Source organism: Crocodylus siamensis, chromosome 10 (genome assembly GCF_052110815.1).
Source record: "Crocodylus siamensis isolate JL-2025a chromosome 10, ASM5211081v1, whole genome shotgun sequence".
NCBI lineage: Eukaryota > Metazoa > Chordata > Crocodylia > Crocodylidae > Crocodylus > Crocodylus siamensis.
Genome location: NC_143404.1, coordinates 39520847 through 39540122, shown reverse-complemented (window position 1 = coordinate 39540122; position 19276 = coordinate 39520847). Strand labels below are relative to the sequence as shown.

The 19276-nt window shown below is 47.4% G+C and overlaps 1 protein-coding gene across 2 annotated transcripts in view; it reads right to left on the bottom strand.

Moving 5' to 3' along the window:
* Window positions 1–19276, bottom strand: part of PCDH1 (protocadherin 1) — a 219122-nt gene that overhangs the window by 116155 nt on the left and 83691 nt on the right. For both annotated transcript variants that reach the window (XM_090065274.1, XM_090065275.1), the window contains exon 4: window positions 18554–18773. In XM_090065274.1, the coding sequence (XP_089921400.1) occupies window positions 18554–18773 (220 nt within the window). The remainder of the gene's footprint in view (window positions 1–18553; window positions 18774–19276) is intronic.

Genomic DNA, 19276 nt, shown 5'->3' with positions numbered 1-19276 from the left:
GATCCCCATGCTGGGGAAGACCAGTGGGGATCAAAGGAGCCAGCAGTGAGGCTGGCAGCGGCAATGGCAAGAGCCAGCAAGGGAGCTCCTGCCGGAGACAGCGGGTGCCGCAACCCCAGGGCGGAGGCAGATCCCAGAGGGGATAAGAGAAACCCTGGCTGGGGTGAAGGCATGGGTCTAGGGGCATTAGGGGCGAAGGAGGCACGGGACTCTCCCCATGGTTGCTCCTCTTCTTTTTGTCTCATTCCTCTTGTAGTCTTGTTTTTAATTCCTTCTTCTTTCATATTGGATTGTTCTCATGGCATGGGGTTTTCTGGTGGTGAGTGTTCTGTTTATGTTTTTCTTTCTTAGCCTGATCTATTTTAGTTCCCTGCCCTAGAGCAAGTTAACCTAGCACACCACACCAGGTTTGGGGAATTAAGAGACCCCATTTGGAGATGAAAGACCACGTGAGAACGCAGCAATGAAACAACACCCGTTGTAGAATGCGCAGGGCATCGAGAGAAACAACTCCGAAGGCAGAGCATCACCACACCCTCCGGGTCTGGCCAGAGCCCGAGGCACCCATCCATGAGAGAGGACACATGGGAACCAAGGAAAACTTCAACAGGGGCTAGCCGCAAAAGATCCTGAGGCTCGTCTCACTGGTTGGCATGTGGCCGGGATGTAGGAGAGGTTGGAGCCCCGTGAACATCTGCCAGGACACGTGACAACTCTGGAGGCATCCTCAGTGAAGGACCATCCGAAGTTGTGGCAAGTAAGTTTGGGGGATACTCTGAAGGTAATCGAGGAACCCTCCGGAGTCTACACAAGGTTCCTTGGCAAGCAAGACCAGCTGCCCGAATCATCGAGCAGAAACGGGCACAGATGGCAACCCCAAAGGGAGGGACTTCGAGGGGCAAAAACCAGGGATTAGGTGGCAAAGGCCTGCCCCTGAGCTAGACTGTTCTCAGTGGTGGCAGATAACAGAATCAAAAAGCAATGCTGTAAAGCTGCAGCCAAAGAAGTTTAGGTTAGATATTAAGAAAAACTCTCTCACTAAGAGGCCAGTAAAACACTGAAACAGGTTACCCATAGAGGTTGGGGATCTTGGTCCTTAGGGGTTTTTAAGACCCGGGCAGACCCTTGGCTGGGGATTGGTCCTGCTTTGAGCATGCAGTTGGACTAGCGGTCCCTTCCAACCCTAATTTTCTATGATTCAATGACAGTAGTTTTCAAATACTTGAAGGGCTGCCATAAAGAGAAGGAAAAACATCTTTTCTCTCTTGTTACAGAGCAGGACACACCAATGGCTTGAAGCTGCAGCAAAATACATCTAGATTGGATATAAAGAAGAGTTTCTTCACTGTTAGAACAGTGAGGCAGTGGAACAAACTGTGTTGGGAAATTATGGACTCTGTCACTGGAGGTGTTCAAGAGAGGTTGGACAGCCACTGGTCAGGGATGATCTAGGCCTAGCTTTGCCTATGTTCTACTATGGGTATTTTCCATGCTGCTGGGCTTTGCTGGTTGCTACATGGGCCCAGGACAATTCCAACCCTCCCTCCCCACAGCCCCACCTCTCTGCTGATATATGTGTCAGGGTGTTGGGTTTTGTTGGGGTTTTTTGAGCGGGGGAGAGGGGTTAAGCCTTCCTCAGGCATTGGGTTTTTACACCTTCCTCAGGATTCTGCCAAGGCTAAGGAGTTTAACTGGATTGTGCTTATGTTCTTGCAGGGACTTAAGCCTAGAAGTTCCCAGCTAGAGGATCTTGCCCTTTTACTCAGGGTCAGGCCAACTGTCATACTTGGTATCAGGAAGGAATTTTACCCAATGGTCAGATTGGTATGGACTGTGGGGTTTTGCCTTCTTCTGTCATGTGGGACATGGCCCTCTTCATGAGATCTCTTCAGCATATATAAACAACATTTATAGAAGCACTGACATTGACACTGGTCCCCCCAGTCTACCTGTGTCAGTTTAGGGAGTAATGCCTTGTGTCAGGGTTGACTGTATAGTTTTGCTAAGAAGATAGACAATGGATTTGTAGAGGACGGTTTGTACAGAGATGATCTTGCCTCAGGGGGTTGAACCTAAGGCGGTCTTTTCTAACCTGACTTCTCTATAAGTTTATGTAGACTGCTATGTCACAAAATATGGACCATTACCAAGCTTGGTAAGATGTAATGATGGAGAAAAGCATTACCTGAATATAAAAATGATATATGTATTCGAGTAGTCTCCTCAGGTCTCCTTTCTTTGGAAAGAGGAAGTATCAGGGCACTCACTTGGGAAACTAAAGTTCCTGAGTGTTCTCACTCAGGGGGATGTGTATTTCTGACTTTGCAGCACAGCAGGATAGTTACCATGTCACAGGTCAACTGCTAGCTCTGCATTCCTTTTGAAGTTCCATAGGAGGGAGGATCTGGAACCAGAAATTAAAAAGCAACTGGGATTCTGTGTGAGACTCTGTGGCTCAGTAAGGTGGACGCTTGCCTGGAAAGGAGGACACTGGGTTATAGTTGAGACCCTTGCTCCTAATGAGGCAAAACCTTTTCCCCTCTGCACTGCCCCTTATCCATTCTTTTTCAATGAATACTTTAGTGGATCAGCTTCAAAAGGAGCTCTGTAGAAGGAACTAGATGATGGATGACCTGCAGTATGGTGGTTCATGAAGTGTACTGCAAAGTCTAAGACAGTCAGATTCAAACCTTCTCTGGGACCTTCTCACTTGAGTGCCTTAGACACTGAGCTATGAGTGCAAAAGAGATCCATCCCAGTTTCCTGTTCCCAGGGCTAAGTCTGATTGTATGTTCTGGCCAGCTCTATTTCTGAGCATCTAAGACTTCTTGGCATTCACAAGGAGTGTGCATATGGCCTCAGCTGCTAGTTTGTATGCCCAGGCTGCATGCCTACATGATCATACAAAGCCCTGTGCACATGAATGTCTATGTACCCAGGAATAGTAGAGGGTGCAATGATAAGAGATTTTTTGGGCCAATAACGATGCCAATTTTTAACAAGCCATACTGACTGATACCGATCCTATTGCAACATCTGGCTGGTAAGTCTGTTGGGGGTGAAGGTGTGAAAGGACAGAATGGGCATGGGGGGAGGGCAGATCGAGGCCCCCACAGAAAGGGAGGGAGTGGGGCTGGGGCAGAACTGCGATAGGTTTGTTGGGGGGAGGGGAGAGGAGAAGGGAGACTGGCTCCCACCACTGCACACACCCCTGGGGGAGGCATCGGTGGGGGGTGTGCCCCCAGATCTGTGCACAGGATGAGGGCAGACTGCCACTGCAGGCTGGGACCCAGGCTGCATGCAGGGTGGGTGACAGCAGTGCTGGGGGACTATGGCAAATTTTGGAGTGGCTGCAGCACTATCCCCACCCCTGTAGCCCCCAGGCAGCACTGCTGCCTGCCCTGAGTTCAGCCCTGGCCCAACCCCACCCCCGTAAGAGCCCAGCACAGCCCCAGCCCCAGCTTGTAGTGGCAGCCCACCCTCACCTCACATGCAGATCCGGGAGCACTTGCTCCCCCTGCCTCCCCCAGGGGTGCATGTAACAGTGGGAGCCACGCCCTCTCCCCATGTGTGGCTCAGTCCTGCGTCCCGCCCTGGCTGGGTAGCACCTGCCACTGGCCCAGCCCCTCTTTCTCCCTCACCACAGGGGCCTCGGTCTGCCCTCCCCCCCACAACACCAAAAGACTTACCAGGAGGACCCAGCTGTTCTCCATGTTGCTGGGATGCACTCCTGGCTGCCTGCACACTGTGCTGTGGCTGCATGTGCCATTTATCAACCACATTAATTGGCCATATCAGCCAAGAAAAGGGTGACTGCTGATACCATCAATTTTCCTTATACTGGTGCTGATCCAGTATGAGACCAATGTATGGGTGCCCCTCTAAGAAATACAGTTTCAATATGTGCATAAGTGGCATTTTTAGCACTTAGATGAACCAAAAATTAATGTAGATGATCAAATCTGGACAATTACATGGGCAGGAAGGGAACAAAATTCTGCCCGAGTAAAAAAAAAACAAAAAAACCCTCATATTTATCAGTGAAACCTGCTTCTTGTTGGTTTTTCTACGTGTGGCAGAAATCTGCCAAGATCTTTGGACAGCTTAAGGATGGCCTCATCACCAAATGGGTCATTAATGAAACAGTAATTTATTAAAGATTCTGGACAACTGTTAAAGGGTTCCCTATCAGCCTCCTCTTAAGCAGGTCACAAACAGTATCTATTGTAGCTAGCATTAATGGATTTACTGCTTTCTCTGGGAAAGACATAATTCCCAGAGGGGGAATCTGATATGGTTTTCCTCCATAGGAACATCACCTTTATTCAGAAGTTCTGGATTCAAGTCATGAAGGTGACCTTGCCAAGGTGGCTGTACCAACTTGGATGGTTCAGCTGTGAGGCGATTTAGTCCTAGCTGTGGTTTCTTTAAGTTATGGATATGGCAGGTCTGAGCCCCAGAGACAGCCATGACAGCCCGTGGTGGCCGTGCGGCTCCTGCCCAGCTCTGACTCCAATATTGCCCTTCCTTAGTTGTTTGCCCACAATGACTTGATCTTGTTAAAGACTGAATAAGGGAGGCTTACCCTTGGGCCTTAGTGTGAGCGCTGGTCCTACTAAATCTCCAGCAGGATTCCCCTGCACCCTACTTTTCTCAGCTATGACCTCAGGCTCAATAGGCCTTCTCGGCCTAACTGCTCCTCTGCAAGGCACTTGTAGCCTTAAGGACTAATTGCATGGCTCTGTTCCACCCCTACACCATGCCCCAAGCCTCATAGGTGTTATTGCACCATCACACTCCATTGTAGGGATCTCAGCCTTGTCAGCATCCTCCGCTCTTGCTGTCACTGGGGCCTTTTAGCACAGGCCCACAGTACCAGACCTGACTTCTAGGCTCCAGCCTCCTTGACTACAGGTCCAAGCACTGGCCCCTTGTACCTATGGCCCCCCCTGGGCCCTGTACCCACTCTCAGGTCAATCACGATCAGACTCAGTGGTTCTGGCAGTCCCTGGCTACAGTTCCTCCTGGACCTTGGTCCCCTCCTGAGCTCCTGGGCCCTCAGGGCCTCCCCAGGCAATTCCTGGAGTACCAGTTCTCTGAGTCTGCCTTGAGCTGTCCTCAGTAAGGCTCAAGGCTAAACCACTGGTGCAACCTAAATACAAAGCATCTCAGCACTCTGTAATCACCCCCTCCCCCCAACTTCTCTCTGAGTTAAACCCAAAACAAGGCTACTTGCCTGCATCAAAAGCCCCTCTTTGCCCAAGCAACTTCCTGTTCCCAGACCAGCAGAGTTTCTTACTAAGTTTCACTGTCTGTTCAGCAGCCTTGCTGCTCTGCTGCCAGGAGCTCCTGCCTTCAAAGCTCTCAGGGCTGGACTGTCAGACTGGCTCAGGCGCTGAGTTTATATGGCTCAAGCCCAGCCCTGTGTTGGTCAGGTGAATCCTTAACCACCCATTTTGCTATCTGCAAACCTCTCTCAGGCTGCTTGCCCTCTTAAAGGGACAGGCACACCCCAGTATCCAGTCATAATGGAACTGAAAGATAGGGACTCCATGTGGCCTAGTAGAGCCAAGATTGTAGTCCATAAGAAAATGGTACATGATTCCAAAATGATAGAATCCATACAGATTGTAATCTGATATGTTTCATGTGATGAGAAGTAATTATTTTTGTGCCTCCTTTACATAATGAGAGGTTGTGCTAGAGAAGGACTTCTTACAACAGCAGTGAGGAAGAGGCAGAGAAATAAAACTCTTTAAAAAAAATCTGTATTTGTCCAGATGTTTCTGTTGAAAGGTGTTGAAGAGATCTAGGTTCCATTTTTGCAGATAGATATTAATGGAAATATCTTCATTATTGGCACTGTAAGTACCAAGTAAAAACAGTGATAATCATGAGACAGTTTCCAATCGTTGTGTTAGACTAGATCACCATGCATTACAAATGCGACCAATGTTGAAGATGGCTGTAGAGGAAAAGGCTGTTTACCAATGGGAAAGTATGACGGTACAGTACAGGTGGGGCTACTGTCACAGCCTGAAGTCATTTTTCACACCACAGCACTGATGTTCCTGAATGCAGAAATCAGACACTGATAACTGAGATATGGAGGTACTAGAGCTGAAAAAATATGTCTGTCAGACAATTGGAACAAACAGGATTTAATAAGTCAGTGTTGACATACCAATTTCTTCTTAGAACTGGATAAACTCTTACAGGATCAGCCTCAGGAAACAAAGGAGAGGATTGCTGCTTCTGCCTCCTAGGAGCCCAAGTCAGGCAACCCTTACTTATTACTCAAGATCTACAAACCTGGTAACCCAGGCCACCCCACTGTCTGACACTGACACCATCATGAAATGAGTCTCTGGCTACATAGACTCTATACTATTCCTGTATGCCACTGAAGTTGCCAGCTATTTGAAAAACACCACAGATTTCTTAAAGAAACTGGCATTCATTGACAAGCTTCCAGCTGATGCCATATTTGTTACCATGGATCTCTCATACACTGACACCCTGTGAGAAAGAGAGAGAGTCACAGGGCACAAAAGAACAAGGGCTAAACATAGGGTCAGTGGCCCCAGACTAACAGCCCCAAAGGACCCAGCAGAAACCCTCCTTACCCAGTTGTTTCTGGAGGAGAGGGGCTGGGAACTCCAATTCTGGTATAAAGAGGAGCCCGGAACAGGCAAGAGGGGGGAGTGTGGAACCAGAAGGAGGAGGATCGTGCCAAGCCAGGGTTTGAAGGTTTGCAGTGGACACATTGCCACCACATTGTATATAAGAAAAAAAAAAAAAAAAAAAATCAAGTGAACCACAGCTACCTTTGCCACCAGATTTCATCCTAAGCACACCACTAAAGCCACTGTCTACAGCCAAGCTCTGCATTATAACCATATCTGCTCTGATCCCACCAACCTGCATCAGAACAGATTTAAGGATCTCGAGCAGGAATTTCTAGAACTACAATACAATCCCCAAACTGTAGCCATTCAAATCAACAAAGCCAGACTCAAGCCTCATTCCAACCTGCTACAATACCAGGCTTGGGACAAGGACAATAGAGTCCCTCTGGTTGTCACATGCTGCTCTCAGTTTAAACACTTTAGTCACATCATTAATGACCTTCAAACCTCCTGGAAAAGTAGTCCATCTCAAAGTAGTCAAGGGGGGCACACTTGTCCTGGTGTGTAGGCAAGCCCCTAAATCTTAAATGGCATCTCTCAAGGAACAAGTTACTTAACTCCTAGTTTCACTGAGGCACCAGGCCTTGCAATGGACCCAGATACCTGTTGTGCCCCAACATCAGTACAGACCATATAATCACTGGGCTGAATAACACCGACTATAACATATGAAGTTTATTCACTTGCAAGCCTACCAACATCATATATGCCATCACCTGTTCAAAGTGCCCCTCTGCTATCTACATGGGACAGATGAGGTGATCCCAACATGAAAAAAAAAAAAAAAAAAATGAAAATGGATCTGATATCAGCTGCAGAAAGATGCAGAGGCCTGTGGCAGAACATTTTAAAATCCCTGGACATTCCATCACTGACCTGAGGATAGCTATTCCAAGGCAGAAATCAATTTGAACAGGAAATCGTGGAACAAGAAATCATTCACAGTCTGGATTGTGTTAATTATGGTTTTAACAGAGACTATGGATTTTTATCTCATTACCTGGATTAGCTTTTGTAAATCCTTCTGTTCCTCTGGATTTATTGCTTGCTTGTTTGCATCTTCTAGCATGGCCCCTCTCTCCTTTCTTGTCTCCTCTCTCCTGGCTCACAGAGGCTGACTCCAACAACACCCATCAACTCTTCTGCTTCTTGGTCCAGGCATGTGTCACATTTGGTTGCAACATGAAGTGTCCAAATTCAAATGTGAATCATGCTGGGCCACTGAGGGGGCATTCTGGAAGGTGGAAGATTGACAGTGGGTCCTACATGTGCAGCCCCATGAGGGGCACTGGAGAGAGAGTTTCAGTCTCTAGTGACTTTTTTGTTGTTGCTGACAAGATTTTCAAGCTTGGCCCCAAATTCCTCTCTCCTTATACACTTCTTCATGCACATCCTTTCACAGCATGTGACAAAGCGAGCTTTAGCCCTCAAAATATCATGGTATACACATATATTTTACTTTGATTAGTCTGTAAGGTTAAAATAATTATGCCTTCTACTATACTGTGGGCACATCTACACAAGTTGTATACTTGAGCAGTTGACTAATTAACTGTGCAGCAAACGTCTTAGTGTCTACACATGCACCTCTATTAGGGCACATGAAACTAATAAACTCTGCAGCAAGGTAGTCTTGTAAAATACAAGTACTACCCTCCTCCTGCAGTTTTTTCATATGCAGCAGTGCACACATAGACATTGCCTCACATGGCTGGGGTGCAAGGTGCCTCAACATGGGGGCTAGCCAGCAGGCAGCCCCTAAGCTGAGGCACTCTATGCTCCAGCCAGCCCCCTCACAGCACATGTAGCCTGATCTGACAGCTCTGGGCTGGTAGGCTTACCCCCTGGATCTCCTATAAGCCCAGACTGGGGCAACGTGCTCTGGAGTTTTTTGTTCCCAGGCACACATTCAAGTGGTGCATCCAGAAGCAAAAAAACTCCAAAGCAATAAGCTTATGTGTATGCCTTGGACCTATTAAACCAAGATGTGAGGTCCCTGGTGCTCAAACTTCAGGAAAGAGGTTTGAGCCACAGTGGTAACATCTCAGGTTACTAGAATATTAGCTAGGACTTCATAAGATCATAGGCAAGTAGGGCTGGAAAGGAACTTGAGGCTGCATCCAGAAGAGTGAGGATGTTTGCTTCCCCAGGGACAAGTACCAGCAGCACACCTTGTGCCACTGCCACTTGTCCCTGGGGAATGCCCATGCCACACGCACTCTGCTGGCAGGGCAGGTTACCTTGGGTGGGGTAGAGAAGTCTAGGGCCAGCAACTGTGCTGGCCTCAGCAGCTTTACCTGGGGTCCTGGGAGCCTCCCAAGGCTGCAGCTGCCAAAATATGGCTCTAGCTGTCCAGGCTTTGGTTTTGTGCTGTGTGCACTGCCACCACATGGGCCTCCCTGCTTTTTAACATGCCTTGACTTGTCTATGATCTTATGAAGTCCCAGCACTGCAAGGTAGCAGTGCAGGGAATGTCTGTATGTGTGGTGTGTGGCACTGCAGACAGGTCTGCAGCACCACATACTGCACGTCCAAGCCTCTCTCTTTGTAGTCCCTGAGCTCATTTACTCCATCCCCCTGCTCAAGGCAGGATCATCCCTGACTAAACCATTCCAGTTAAAATGTCTGTCTAACCTGCTTCTGAACATATCCAGGGATGGAGGTTCCATAACCTCTCTAGGTAGCCTCTTCAAATGCTAAACCACACTCAGAGGCTGTGTCTACATGCGGTGGATTGTGTAGTTATTACTGAATATTTGTCTGGAAAATGTTTTTTTCCAAAACTAAAGTGTTTTTTAATATGCCCATGATTTCAAAGTAAAGCTGCCTCCCAGAAAGACAGATTTTAAAACCCAAAGATTCAGTTTCATCAGACCGGGGCACATCTACATGAGACTAATTCTGGTTTACGTTAGTACATCATGTCAAAAGCCATGTAATGTGCTAGTGCACAGCAGAATTAGTCTACTGCACATTAACATCACTAAAAATGTTTGCGTTGGTGCTACTGCGCAGTAGCATTGGTTACTGCACATTAATGCACATGTAGATGTGCCTCCTGTAGGGGAAAGGCACTAAGTAACATTTCTTCCCCATAGGTTGACTGGAGAAAAATAAAGTAACAATGACAGCAAGAAGCTAAAACTAGTCAAAACAATATTAGATTTAAAGAAAGAAAGAAATTATGAAGAAGCAACTACTTTTTAAAATCTTTTTTGTATCTACTGGATACAAAAAATCATGGACTAAATATAGACATTGGATTTATGACACATTATAACCTGCCTAACATCTGACTCCCCAGGTAAACTCTCCACTTTTTCCCAGCTATTCTCATTCCCTTCCCCACCTCACCCTCCTGTCTCTCATCATTTGACTACAACTACATTCATTCCCCCTTCCCCCTCCCCCTGAACCCCCTATCCCCTTTCTGTCTCTGACCTACTGGCCACCTCAATTCACGTTTTAACTGACTGACTTTCTTGCATAGGTACTGGCCTCTGGCTGCTTTACCACTCCATCCAGGAAGAGCACAGACCATCTGCAGACACTTCTTTAACCTGACAAAGGGTATTTGTGCCCGAAAGCTCACTAAGAAGAACTTTTCCAACTATTTGAGGTGGTCTAATAAAAGATATCTGATTTACCCAAAGAACCTTGTCTGCCTATGTTTTTAGACCAACACAGCTACAACCTACACCCCTGAAGTAGCAACTACACACTTTAGGCGTTCCATCTCCTTGTTACAGGTGGCACTGATGGGTGGACCCATTCTGTGCTCCCTGTTTTGATGGGGGACAGTTAAGGTCATGCAGTATGAGTGCACAGCCTCATTAGATATTTTTTAGCCAAAAGAATCTGAGCTAATACACAGGTATGTACACAGCTAGTGAGATTTTTATGGGTAAATGATACAAAAAGTTATCTTATGTCTGTACACAGCACTGACAGGGTTGTTATTGGAGTACCAAGGTACAGTTAGAGGTATGCACACTCCATAAAAGATGTTGAAAACTTCAAAAAGATTCCAAGAAAAACCACAAGAAAGGTGCAAAGGCTGGAAAATACAGTTCACAGTGACAGCTTAAAGAACCCAATCTATTTAACTTATCAAATAACATATTAAAGAAGATGCTTGATTGTGATCTATAAAGACCTATATATTGAGAAATTTCTGGAAACTAGACAGATTTTTAGCTACCATGGACTCTGTCTTCCCGTAGAACGGTGGTTCCCGATTTGTGGTATGGGTACCACCAGTCGTACTCAGACAACTTGTCAGTGGTACACGTTAACAGATATAATTACTTTATATGACAAAAATTTGCTGGTGGTACTTAAGGTTGTATCATTTTAAACTGGTGGTGCACAATCTGTCAGAGTTTGGGAACCACTGCCGTAGAAGAAATGAACAAATAAGTGAACAAAAAAAATGCTCAAAAACATACAATAGTTTCAATGCTCCACAGTATCCCAGGAGGTAGGCTGTGTGGGATCTAATAACTTATCTTTCCAGCTGTATTTTCTCATTCTGAGGTCAAGAAAGGCTTATACATCCAAGCCTAACAGAAACAAAATCATATTCCCTTAAGGTGGCCTTTCTTGGGATGGTAGTGCTAGAGGACTAGATGGAAAAATTGACGGAATTAGAGCAAAGGCATGTTTTCTCCCCTCTGGTAACCCTTGGTTTGAGGCATACTACTGTTGTAAATTATATAATCCCTAATGGAGCTCACCCTAATATATCAGGTTCATCAGAAGATCCTCCAGCTAATTCCCAAGAAGTAGGGCAGAACCGTGATGGATATTGGAGCATTCAGCCAAGCAGCAATTCCTCTGTCACTCCACTGTAGTAGCAATGAAAAAAGAATAGGTCTGTCCAAATCTGTAAACTGCTGTATGAAAATACTACCTGTGATGTTTAGTCTCTTACCCTTGTAGGGAGGCTACAAATGTCCTTAGTGAAGCAAAGTTCTTTTCTACCTTGGGATTCATGTAGGCATGAAGAGGAGGCAAAAAATGGCAGAAAAATTTCTGATAAAATGATCCAGTATAACTACGGCCCTGAGAGAATCATGGATTTATTGTAAAAAATGAGTGGCATGTGCATGAGTAAAGTAACTTTTTTCATGGAATATTCATGGAACTGCCATTGATCTTGGCAAATGGTTCCTGGTAGTTCCATGAATGTTTTGTGAAAAAAGATACTTTACCTGTGTACATGTGGCAGGCACGCATACAGCCATAGACAGCAGAAGGCCGGGACTAATCCCCTCAAACACAGGGCAACACTGAGGACCACAAGGCAGCCTCAGCATGGGCTCTGGGCAGCTGCAGTGAGGGGGGGAGGGGCACACACAGACAGACACGGAGCCTGCACACAGCCATGATTGCAGCCAGAAGGTGTGCTGAGCACTGCCTACCACAGCAGGTTAGTCAGGGAAGGGGAAGGAGCATAAGGGTGGGGCATTAACTGGGGTGAGTGGGGCCCTGGGGTGGGTTGTGAGATATATGGAGCCTGGGAAGCTGGTCCAGTGGTGCGGGGGTGCTCCCACCATTGCAATTACCTTGGGAGAAGCCCAGGGGGGCCTGTGCCCCCCAGCTCTGTGCATGGGGTGGAGGCAGGCTGCCCTCTGCATTCTGGGCTCTGCACCCCACTGCCCCAAAAGCTGGCTTATCTGCTGTGGTGGGCAGTGCTGTATGCCATCTGGCTGCAATCCTGGCTGTGTGCAGGCTCTGTGTCTGTGTGCGTGTGCTCCCTGTCCCTCTTTTCCCCCCATTCCCCATCTCTGCTGCAGCCACTCAGACCCCACACCCGAGCTGCACTGTGGCCCTCTGCACTGCCCCATATTTGAAGAGGCTAAGGCCCATTAGCTCCAGTCTTCTACCACCTATGCTCACAACCCTTAAAAATTGCAGTACAGGGTGAATTTCGCAGTTTCCAAGTGGTCCACAAAACTGTGATTTTCTCAGGGCCCAAAGCATAACCAGTGATTCTCAACCTATAGAGCATCTTGCTTCATTCCAGCATCTTTTAATAGACCACTCAGAGAATCATAATCATTATATTAACTATCATCCCCTAGTTAATATTCTTTGCTACATAATTTGAAGAACACAAAAAAACAGCTTTATTCTAGTAGATTTCTCAGAGCCCTGACCAGTCATCCCCATTGCTCTATAGTAGGTTTGCATGTATGCCAGCAGCTGCTGGAGTCAGTCCAGCCTGATTGACCAATGGCTGCCATGTTACAAGGTGAAAATATAGAGCTCCCTAGGCGCATCTACACAAGCAATTAATACCTATAAACTACTCCCAGGCACAGAATCTACATGTGTGCCCAGGACAAGAGCAAACTGAGTTAGGGAGGAGCAGTTTAGGCCAGGGTTGCTCCTGCCCTGTTCTACCCCCCTGCAGCAGCCAGAGGGGAGCTCCAGGCTCCAGCCACAGCTATCTGAGTGCCAGCCCTGGGCTGGCAGGGGGCATGGACGTCAGCCCAGGCTCCAGCTGGTAGAGGCAGTGGAGCCACCCTAGACTGGCAGGAGGCATGACAGGGGTCAGGCCCAGGCAGTGGATGGTTGCATCAAGCAGTGGAGGAGCTGGCTGTATCATGAGGCTCCTACAGCTGCTGAGCCAGGTGGCTAGGCACCAGACAGGAGTGTGGCCCCCTGCTGGCTGGGCTGACCAGGAGCAATTTACTCCTGGGTCAGCATCTACACACGCTTTGCTGTGAAGTAAAGTATGCTGCGGGATGATACCCTGTAGCAGAGTTTATTAGTTTCCTGCTGCCTAACAGCACTGCAAGTATAGACACAATATGTTTACTCCGGAGCTAATTAGACAACTCCACAGTAAACATCTCTTGCTGATGCTCTCATTATCTCCTTAACCCTCTCATACATGTTTCCATGATATGTACATGGCTTTATGTGTTTGTGCCTGGATGCTATCCTTGGCTATGAATGAAGGTGTCTCGTTATGGGGGGAGGAAGAAGAGAGGAAGCTGCTGCTTTTTTAGGCAGGGATTGTTATTTGAAAAATTCTGGTGACTCATGATCAAGTGCTTCAGGACGTGAGTGGCATTACTCAAATGCCCCTGCTCTTGCTTGGGCCTAACTCACTCCTTGCAGTTGTAGTAGGCTCACCTTTAAGAGCTTGGGTTGAGTCCCAGGCTTGATATCATGCTGTTTTGATTGGTGGAGCCCATCCACCAATCAGGAGGCAGCAATTGAAATAGAGTCACACCCCTTTCTTTAGAGGAGGTGGAGAAGAGCTCTTGCAGACCTGATTGAAGACTGTAAAGTGTCAGGTCCAGAAGGCTTAAGGGGTGGAGCCCTGGAGCATATAAAAGGAGCTGTGAGGGGCAGATGTGGTAAGGGACTCAAGAAGAGCAGAGCCAAGAAAAGCTGGGGAGGTCTCCCCTGGCACGCAATAGGTCCAAGGCTCCTAAAGCTGCCACTGGAGGAGCAGCCTTGAGAGTGGTGCAAGACCACTTGGGCTGCTGATGGCATACAGGGATGGTGTGTGGAGACCCAGACCTGGGAGCAGTGTGAGACTACTCGGGCCCATCACAGTGCATGGTTTGGTGCCACAAGCGGCAGCTCAAGCCTGCAACCCCAGCAGGGCCAGCGGGCCACATAAAGCCATGTACATATCAGACCTAGACAGGTTACAAGGGTGGGCGGACGAGAATAGGATGGGTTTCAACACAGACAAGTGCAAGGTGATGCACCTCGGGAGGAACAACTGGCACCATACCTACAGGTTAGGCAACTCCCCTCTTGTCAGCACGGAGGTGGAAAGGGATCTGGGGGTCATCACTGACTCCAAGATGAACATGGGCCGGCAGTGTGGAGAGGCAGTCAGGAAGGCCACCCACACCTTGGCATGCATCCACAGATGCATCTCGAGCAGGTCCAAGGAGGTGATCCTCCCCCTCTATGCGGCACTGGTCAGGCCGCAGCTGGAGTATTGCATCCAGTTCTGGGCGCCGCACTTCAAGAGGGATGTCGACAGCATGGAGAGGGTCCAGAGGAGGGCCACTCATATGATCAGGGGACAACAGGGCAGGCCCTATGAGGAGAGGCTACGGGACCTGAACCTGTTCAGCCTCCAAAAGAGAAGGCTGAGGGGGGATCTTGTGGCCTGTTATAAACTAGTCAGGGGGGATCAGCAGGCATTGGGGGAGTCACTGTTCCCCTGAGCACCGCCAGGAGTGACCAGGAATAATGGTCACAAGCTGGCAGAGGGTAGGTTTAGGTTAGATATCAGGAAGCAGTACTTCACAGTCAGGGCGGCTAGGGTCTGCAACCAGCTTCCAAGAGAAGTGGTGCTGGCCCCTACCCTGGGGGCGTTTAAGAGGAGGTTAGATGAACACCTTGCTGGGGTCATTTGACCCCCAGTATTCTTTCCTGCCATGGCAGGAGGTCGGACTAGATGATCTGCTCAGGTCCCTTCCGACCCTAGAAACTATGAAACTATGGTGCATGGGGCAGCGCACAGGGCAAGGGCCTTGGGGCTGCAGTAAGATGGCTCAGGTCCCATCTACTGGCAAGTGGCCAGGTCCCACAGTGCACAGGGTGATGCACAGGCCTGAGCCTTGGGAGCCAGGGAGCAGCAGAGCCTGCTTGGGTTAGCCACCTGGTGTGAGGATGGATGGCCAGAGCCTGAAGGGCCTGGCCTGTGCTAAAAGAGCCCTGGGTGCTGAAGTCAGGGCATGGGGAAATAGCAGTGCTACAGCATGAGGCCCAGCACCCAGAAGCCAGCAGCAGTGGTGCAGCAGTTGAGAGGAGCTGAGCCCTCAGTGCCCACAGCAGGGCACAGGGTAGGGAGGAACCCAATGGTGCAGGAGAGGCCTGAAGAGGTGCTTCAGCAGAGGAGACCCCACTGAGCTGCTACCTAACCACTGCCACCTGAGACAGCATGAGTTATTGGGCCCTTGGGTCCCACAAGGGAAAGTTGTTTGGGGACAGGCAAACCCAGAGAAGGGGCTGAGGGAGCAGCCCCCTGCCTAATCAAGGCCCTAAGGGGAGGGGCCTCTGGTGCTTCCTGGACACCCCCACCTCCAAGGGACCCCATTGGAAGGAGGACTATCTTTTGCCATGGGTCAGGGACTATATTATGGAATAGGTGTTATTAAGATTGTTCCTGTCTGCGCCTTATATTATGTAATAAAATGTTGTATTGTGATGTTGTATTGTGTTGATGCTGCTGAAATTGTTTTATTGTGATGGGTAAATAACATTATTTAGGGTTTGACCTTGGCTATTGGTTAATGTTCACTGTGTAAATAGGTCTATATTTAGTTTTATGATTATGTATATTATAACTCAATAAATTGTATATAGTTAAGAACTTTGGGCCTGGGCTAACTCTACAGAGGAAAGAGGGATCTGCTTGGAATTCTGGCATCCCTCTCACAGCACCCCCTCCTGCCTACCCATCCCATCCAATTGAGAATAAGGCACACCCTTGGGTGTACCCAGTTTACACAGTTAACTCCTTTTTTGAAAAACTAAATATATGAAAAAGCAGCAACACAGTAAGACCTACAAACTCCCAAGCATGTTCCTCCTGCCAGGCCATCAAGAGGTCTTTCTCCAGCACCATGTTGACAAACTGATTGAAACTGAAACCAACTTGGATAAGATTAATTACAGGAGTTGTACAGGATTAAAGCATAGGGATATTCCAGGGACTCATACTCAGGTACCTGAAACTGTGAGTGGCATTACTCAAAGTGAATGCCCCAATACTGGCTTTCAATCACTCAGTTCTCAGTAGAATGCATTGACAGAAAATATGGGAAAGACCCCAAAAAACAACCTAGCCCCAGGCCTTCTGTTCTTTACCTCTCCTTTCAGGATGAACATTTTTATCCTAGGGAGAAATGGTCTACATAATATTTACAAAAAGTGAGAAAGGGGACCTTCATATCACCTTAGTATCTCCTGAATTCTGGGGCTACTTCAGTTATAAGCATTCCTTTGATTCATTCCAGCAACCGAGTGGCGTGGGCCCATCCAACAGCTTGGAATAACTGTAGTATGATGCAGTTATAATTTCTTCCATCCTGGGAACTGTCAAGGAGCCATGAGGAGTGGTTCTGCTAATTCTTATCATCACAGAATACCACTTTCACCAGGAGTATTCCCTAGGGGAGACATCCAAGAGGGAATCAACCCTGCACTCTAGGCTATAGGCTAACTGAATTCACTCACAGGCACAGGTCACAGGCTCAGTTATAGGCCCTACCAGACATAAATTATCTGTTTTGCTATTTTCAACTCTCCCACCATTAGGGAGAACATTTAGAAGAACACTTTGCTTTCTTTCTCTCCTCAAAAAAGGCTCCTCTGAAAACCACTTGAGAGCATCATTCTAGACTGCTCCCATGCATGAGAACTCAGAAGACAGCAGACAGAGAAGAGCAGATGTTTGGCACATAGACACAGCCTGGGTGGGAGGAAGCAATTTAGGATGAATGGTATAGATAGATTGTGGAGATGGCTAATTGAGAAGGAGACAGCTAAACTGATCACTGGCAGTGGAAGGGGCAAAGAAACAAATCTCTTGTAGTAGAAATGGGAAAGTACAACTTCAGCAAGGCCATAAAGAAAAGCTAGGCCGCAATGAAAAACAAACTAAAATGGAGACCTAAGCCCGCATTAGAGACCCTGCTGCTTTTGGATTTACCATAATCATTCTGCCCTACATCATTTTTCTCATGTTGCTTATCATCCCACATTTTATATCACTAATTTCCCTTCCCTCTCTGACTCATTGTGCCAATGCCCACCTATATACTGAGGATTACATAAGATCCCAGACCCCTCAGCTCCAATTTCCATTCAAATTGCCCCTTTGGATCCAGGCAAGAATTTGGAATCTGGTTAGAGCACTTAAATACTTCAATACATACTAATCTGGATACTTCCCTAGTTTTAGTTCCAGACCACTAAAGATCATATTTATCTAAAAGTTCCTCCACAAACTGTCATCCTGACCTCCCTTCTGATTTTCCTCTGGATGTTCTGTTGCTATCGTAAAGTAGAGTCTTCTGGCCCCTTTCCTTCCAGTCCCAGTTGTGCTCTTGAATCCTCTCTCCTCATTGCCACCGTGTTTTGTCTGTCTACTTTGACTAAGTACAGACAATCAAAAAGCCCAAGGCTGAATTGATACAATCTTCTCAAGTTAGTCAAAGCTGCATAGACTGAATTGATAAGCAAGTGAACAGACATTCACTTTTGATGCTGTAAATGCAGCCACATGCCTGCAGTGGCCCAAGACAGAAGCTGAGGAGCACTAGAGCATTCATCCCTACTTGGGTGGAGTAGAAAGCTTGGGTCACAGCTAGCCCCCTCACACACCCTGAGGTTTGGGGGGCGGGGCAGTTGCCAGGGAGATGCAAAGTATCCTGTGATGCTGGGGGACTGTGAATTAACTTGAAACTGGAGGGGATCTGGGACAGAAGTTCTACAGACTGTTTTAACCTAAATCAGCTAAATCTGATACTACATCCATCCAGGTTTATCTTAAACCAGTTTTGGCCATTTTGAAAGCAGTTTATGTGCACTGAACTTCTATTGTGTTATAGATTTGAACCAGTTTCTGTTCACTTATACCAGTTTATGTGTATCTTCTGTCCCTAGCCTTTCTGTGCCTTTGTTGAAACCTCCCACATCCTTGGCAGTCACTTGCCTTCAAAACCTTTTTCCATCTCTTCTCTCTGCTTTACCTTGCCTTAGTCTGACCCAACACAGCTACAAACCTCCCCACTCTGTTCCACAGGACTTAGATTTGGGTATCTGGGAAACAGCTGCACCAAAAGGATCTATAGAAAGGAGTTGACACTGGCTCTTACCATTTTCAGGGTGCTCCATCTCCCCAATACTACCATCAGGTGTGGTGCGCTCATAGTGATCTTCAGGCAGAGCCAGAGGCCCAATGCGAGGCCCTGATGATGATTTGCTGCTGGGTGTCTCCGATTCCTCTAGCCCACTGTCATAATAACTATGTTGGGAGGGGTCCTGCAAGTCCTGTGCCTGATTGGCTGCAGAGAATGTCACTCGGCGATGAGGTAACTGTAACAAAGAGAAAACAGAGAATCAGTTAAATCAATCACCCACTGAAGAACGATCACAAAACATGACTACTGTGATAGATGCTTAGGGACAAGGAATCCATGCTTTTCCCATCTAACTGAAATGTCTTTCATTTCACAGTGACCCCTCACCATTGCCATTTCTCCTATCAGCATCCATTCCAATGTCAGATCCACCCCATTCATGTCCACATAATTGACCTAATAATTTACCTCAAACCACACACCCAAATGATACCAGTCTTCACTTCAAGTGACTCTCTTCTATCTCTCTCTCAGGAAACCCTCTAGCACTGTCTTTTGCTTCAGAGCTTCCCAGATTGTCTCATCTCGTACCTCATAGTTCTTTATATCACTGTCAGAAACCATGTCTCACCTAACAGCTTTCCTCTGCTCCACCTCACTTCAGAGACTTCTTCCCACTTCTGAATGACATCATCCTTTAGCTCAGAAGTCTGTTCCACAGCTGACATCATTTCACAC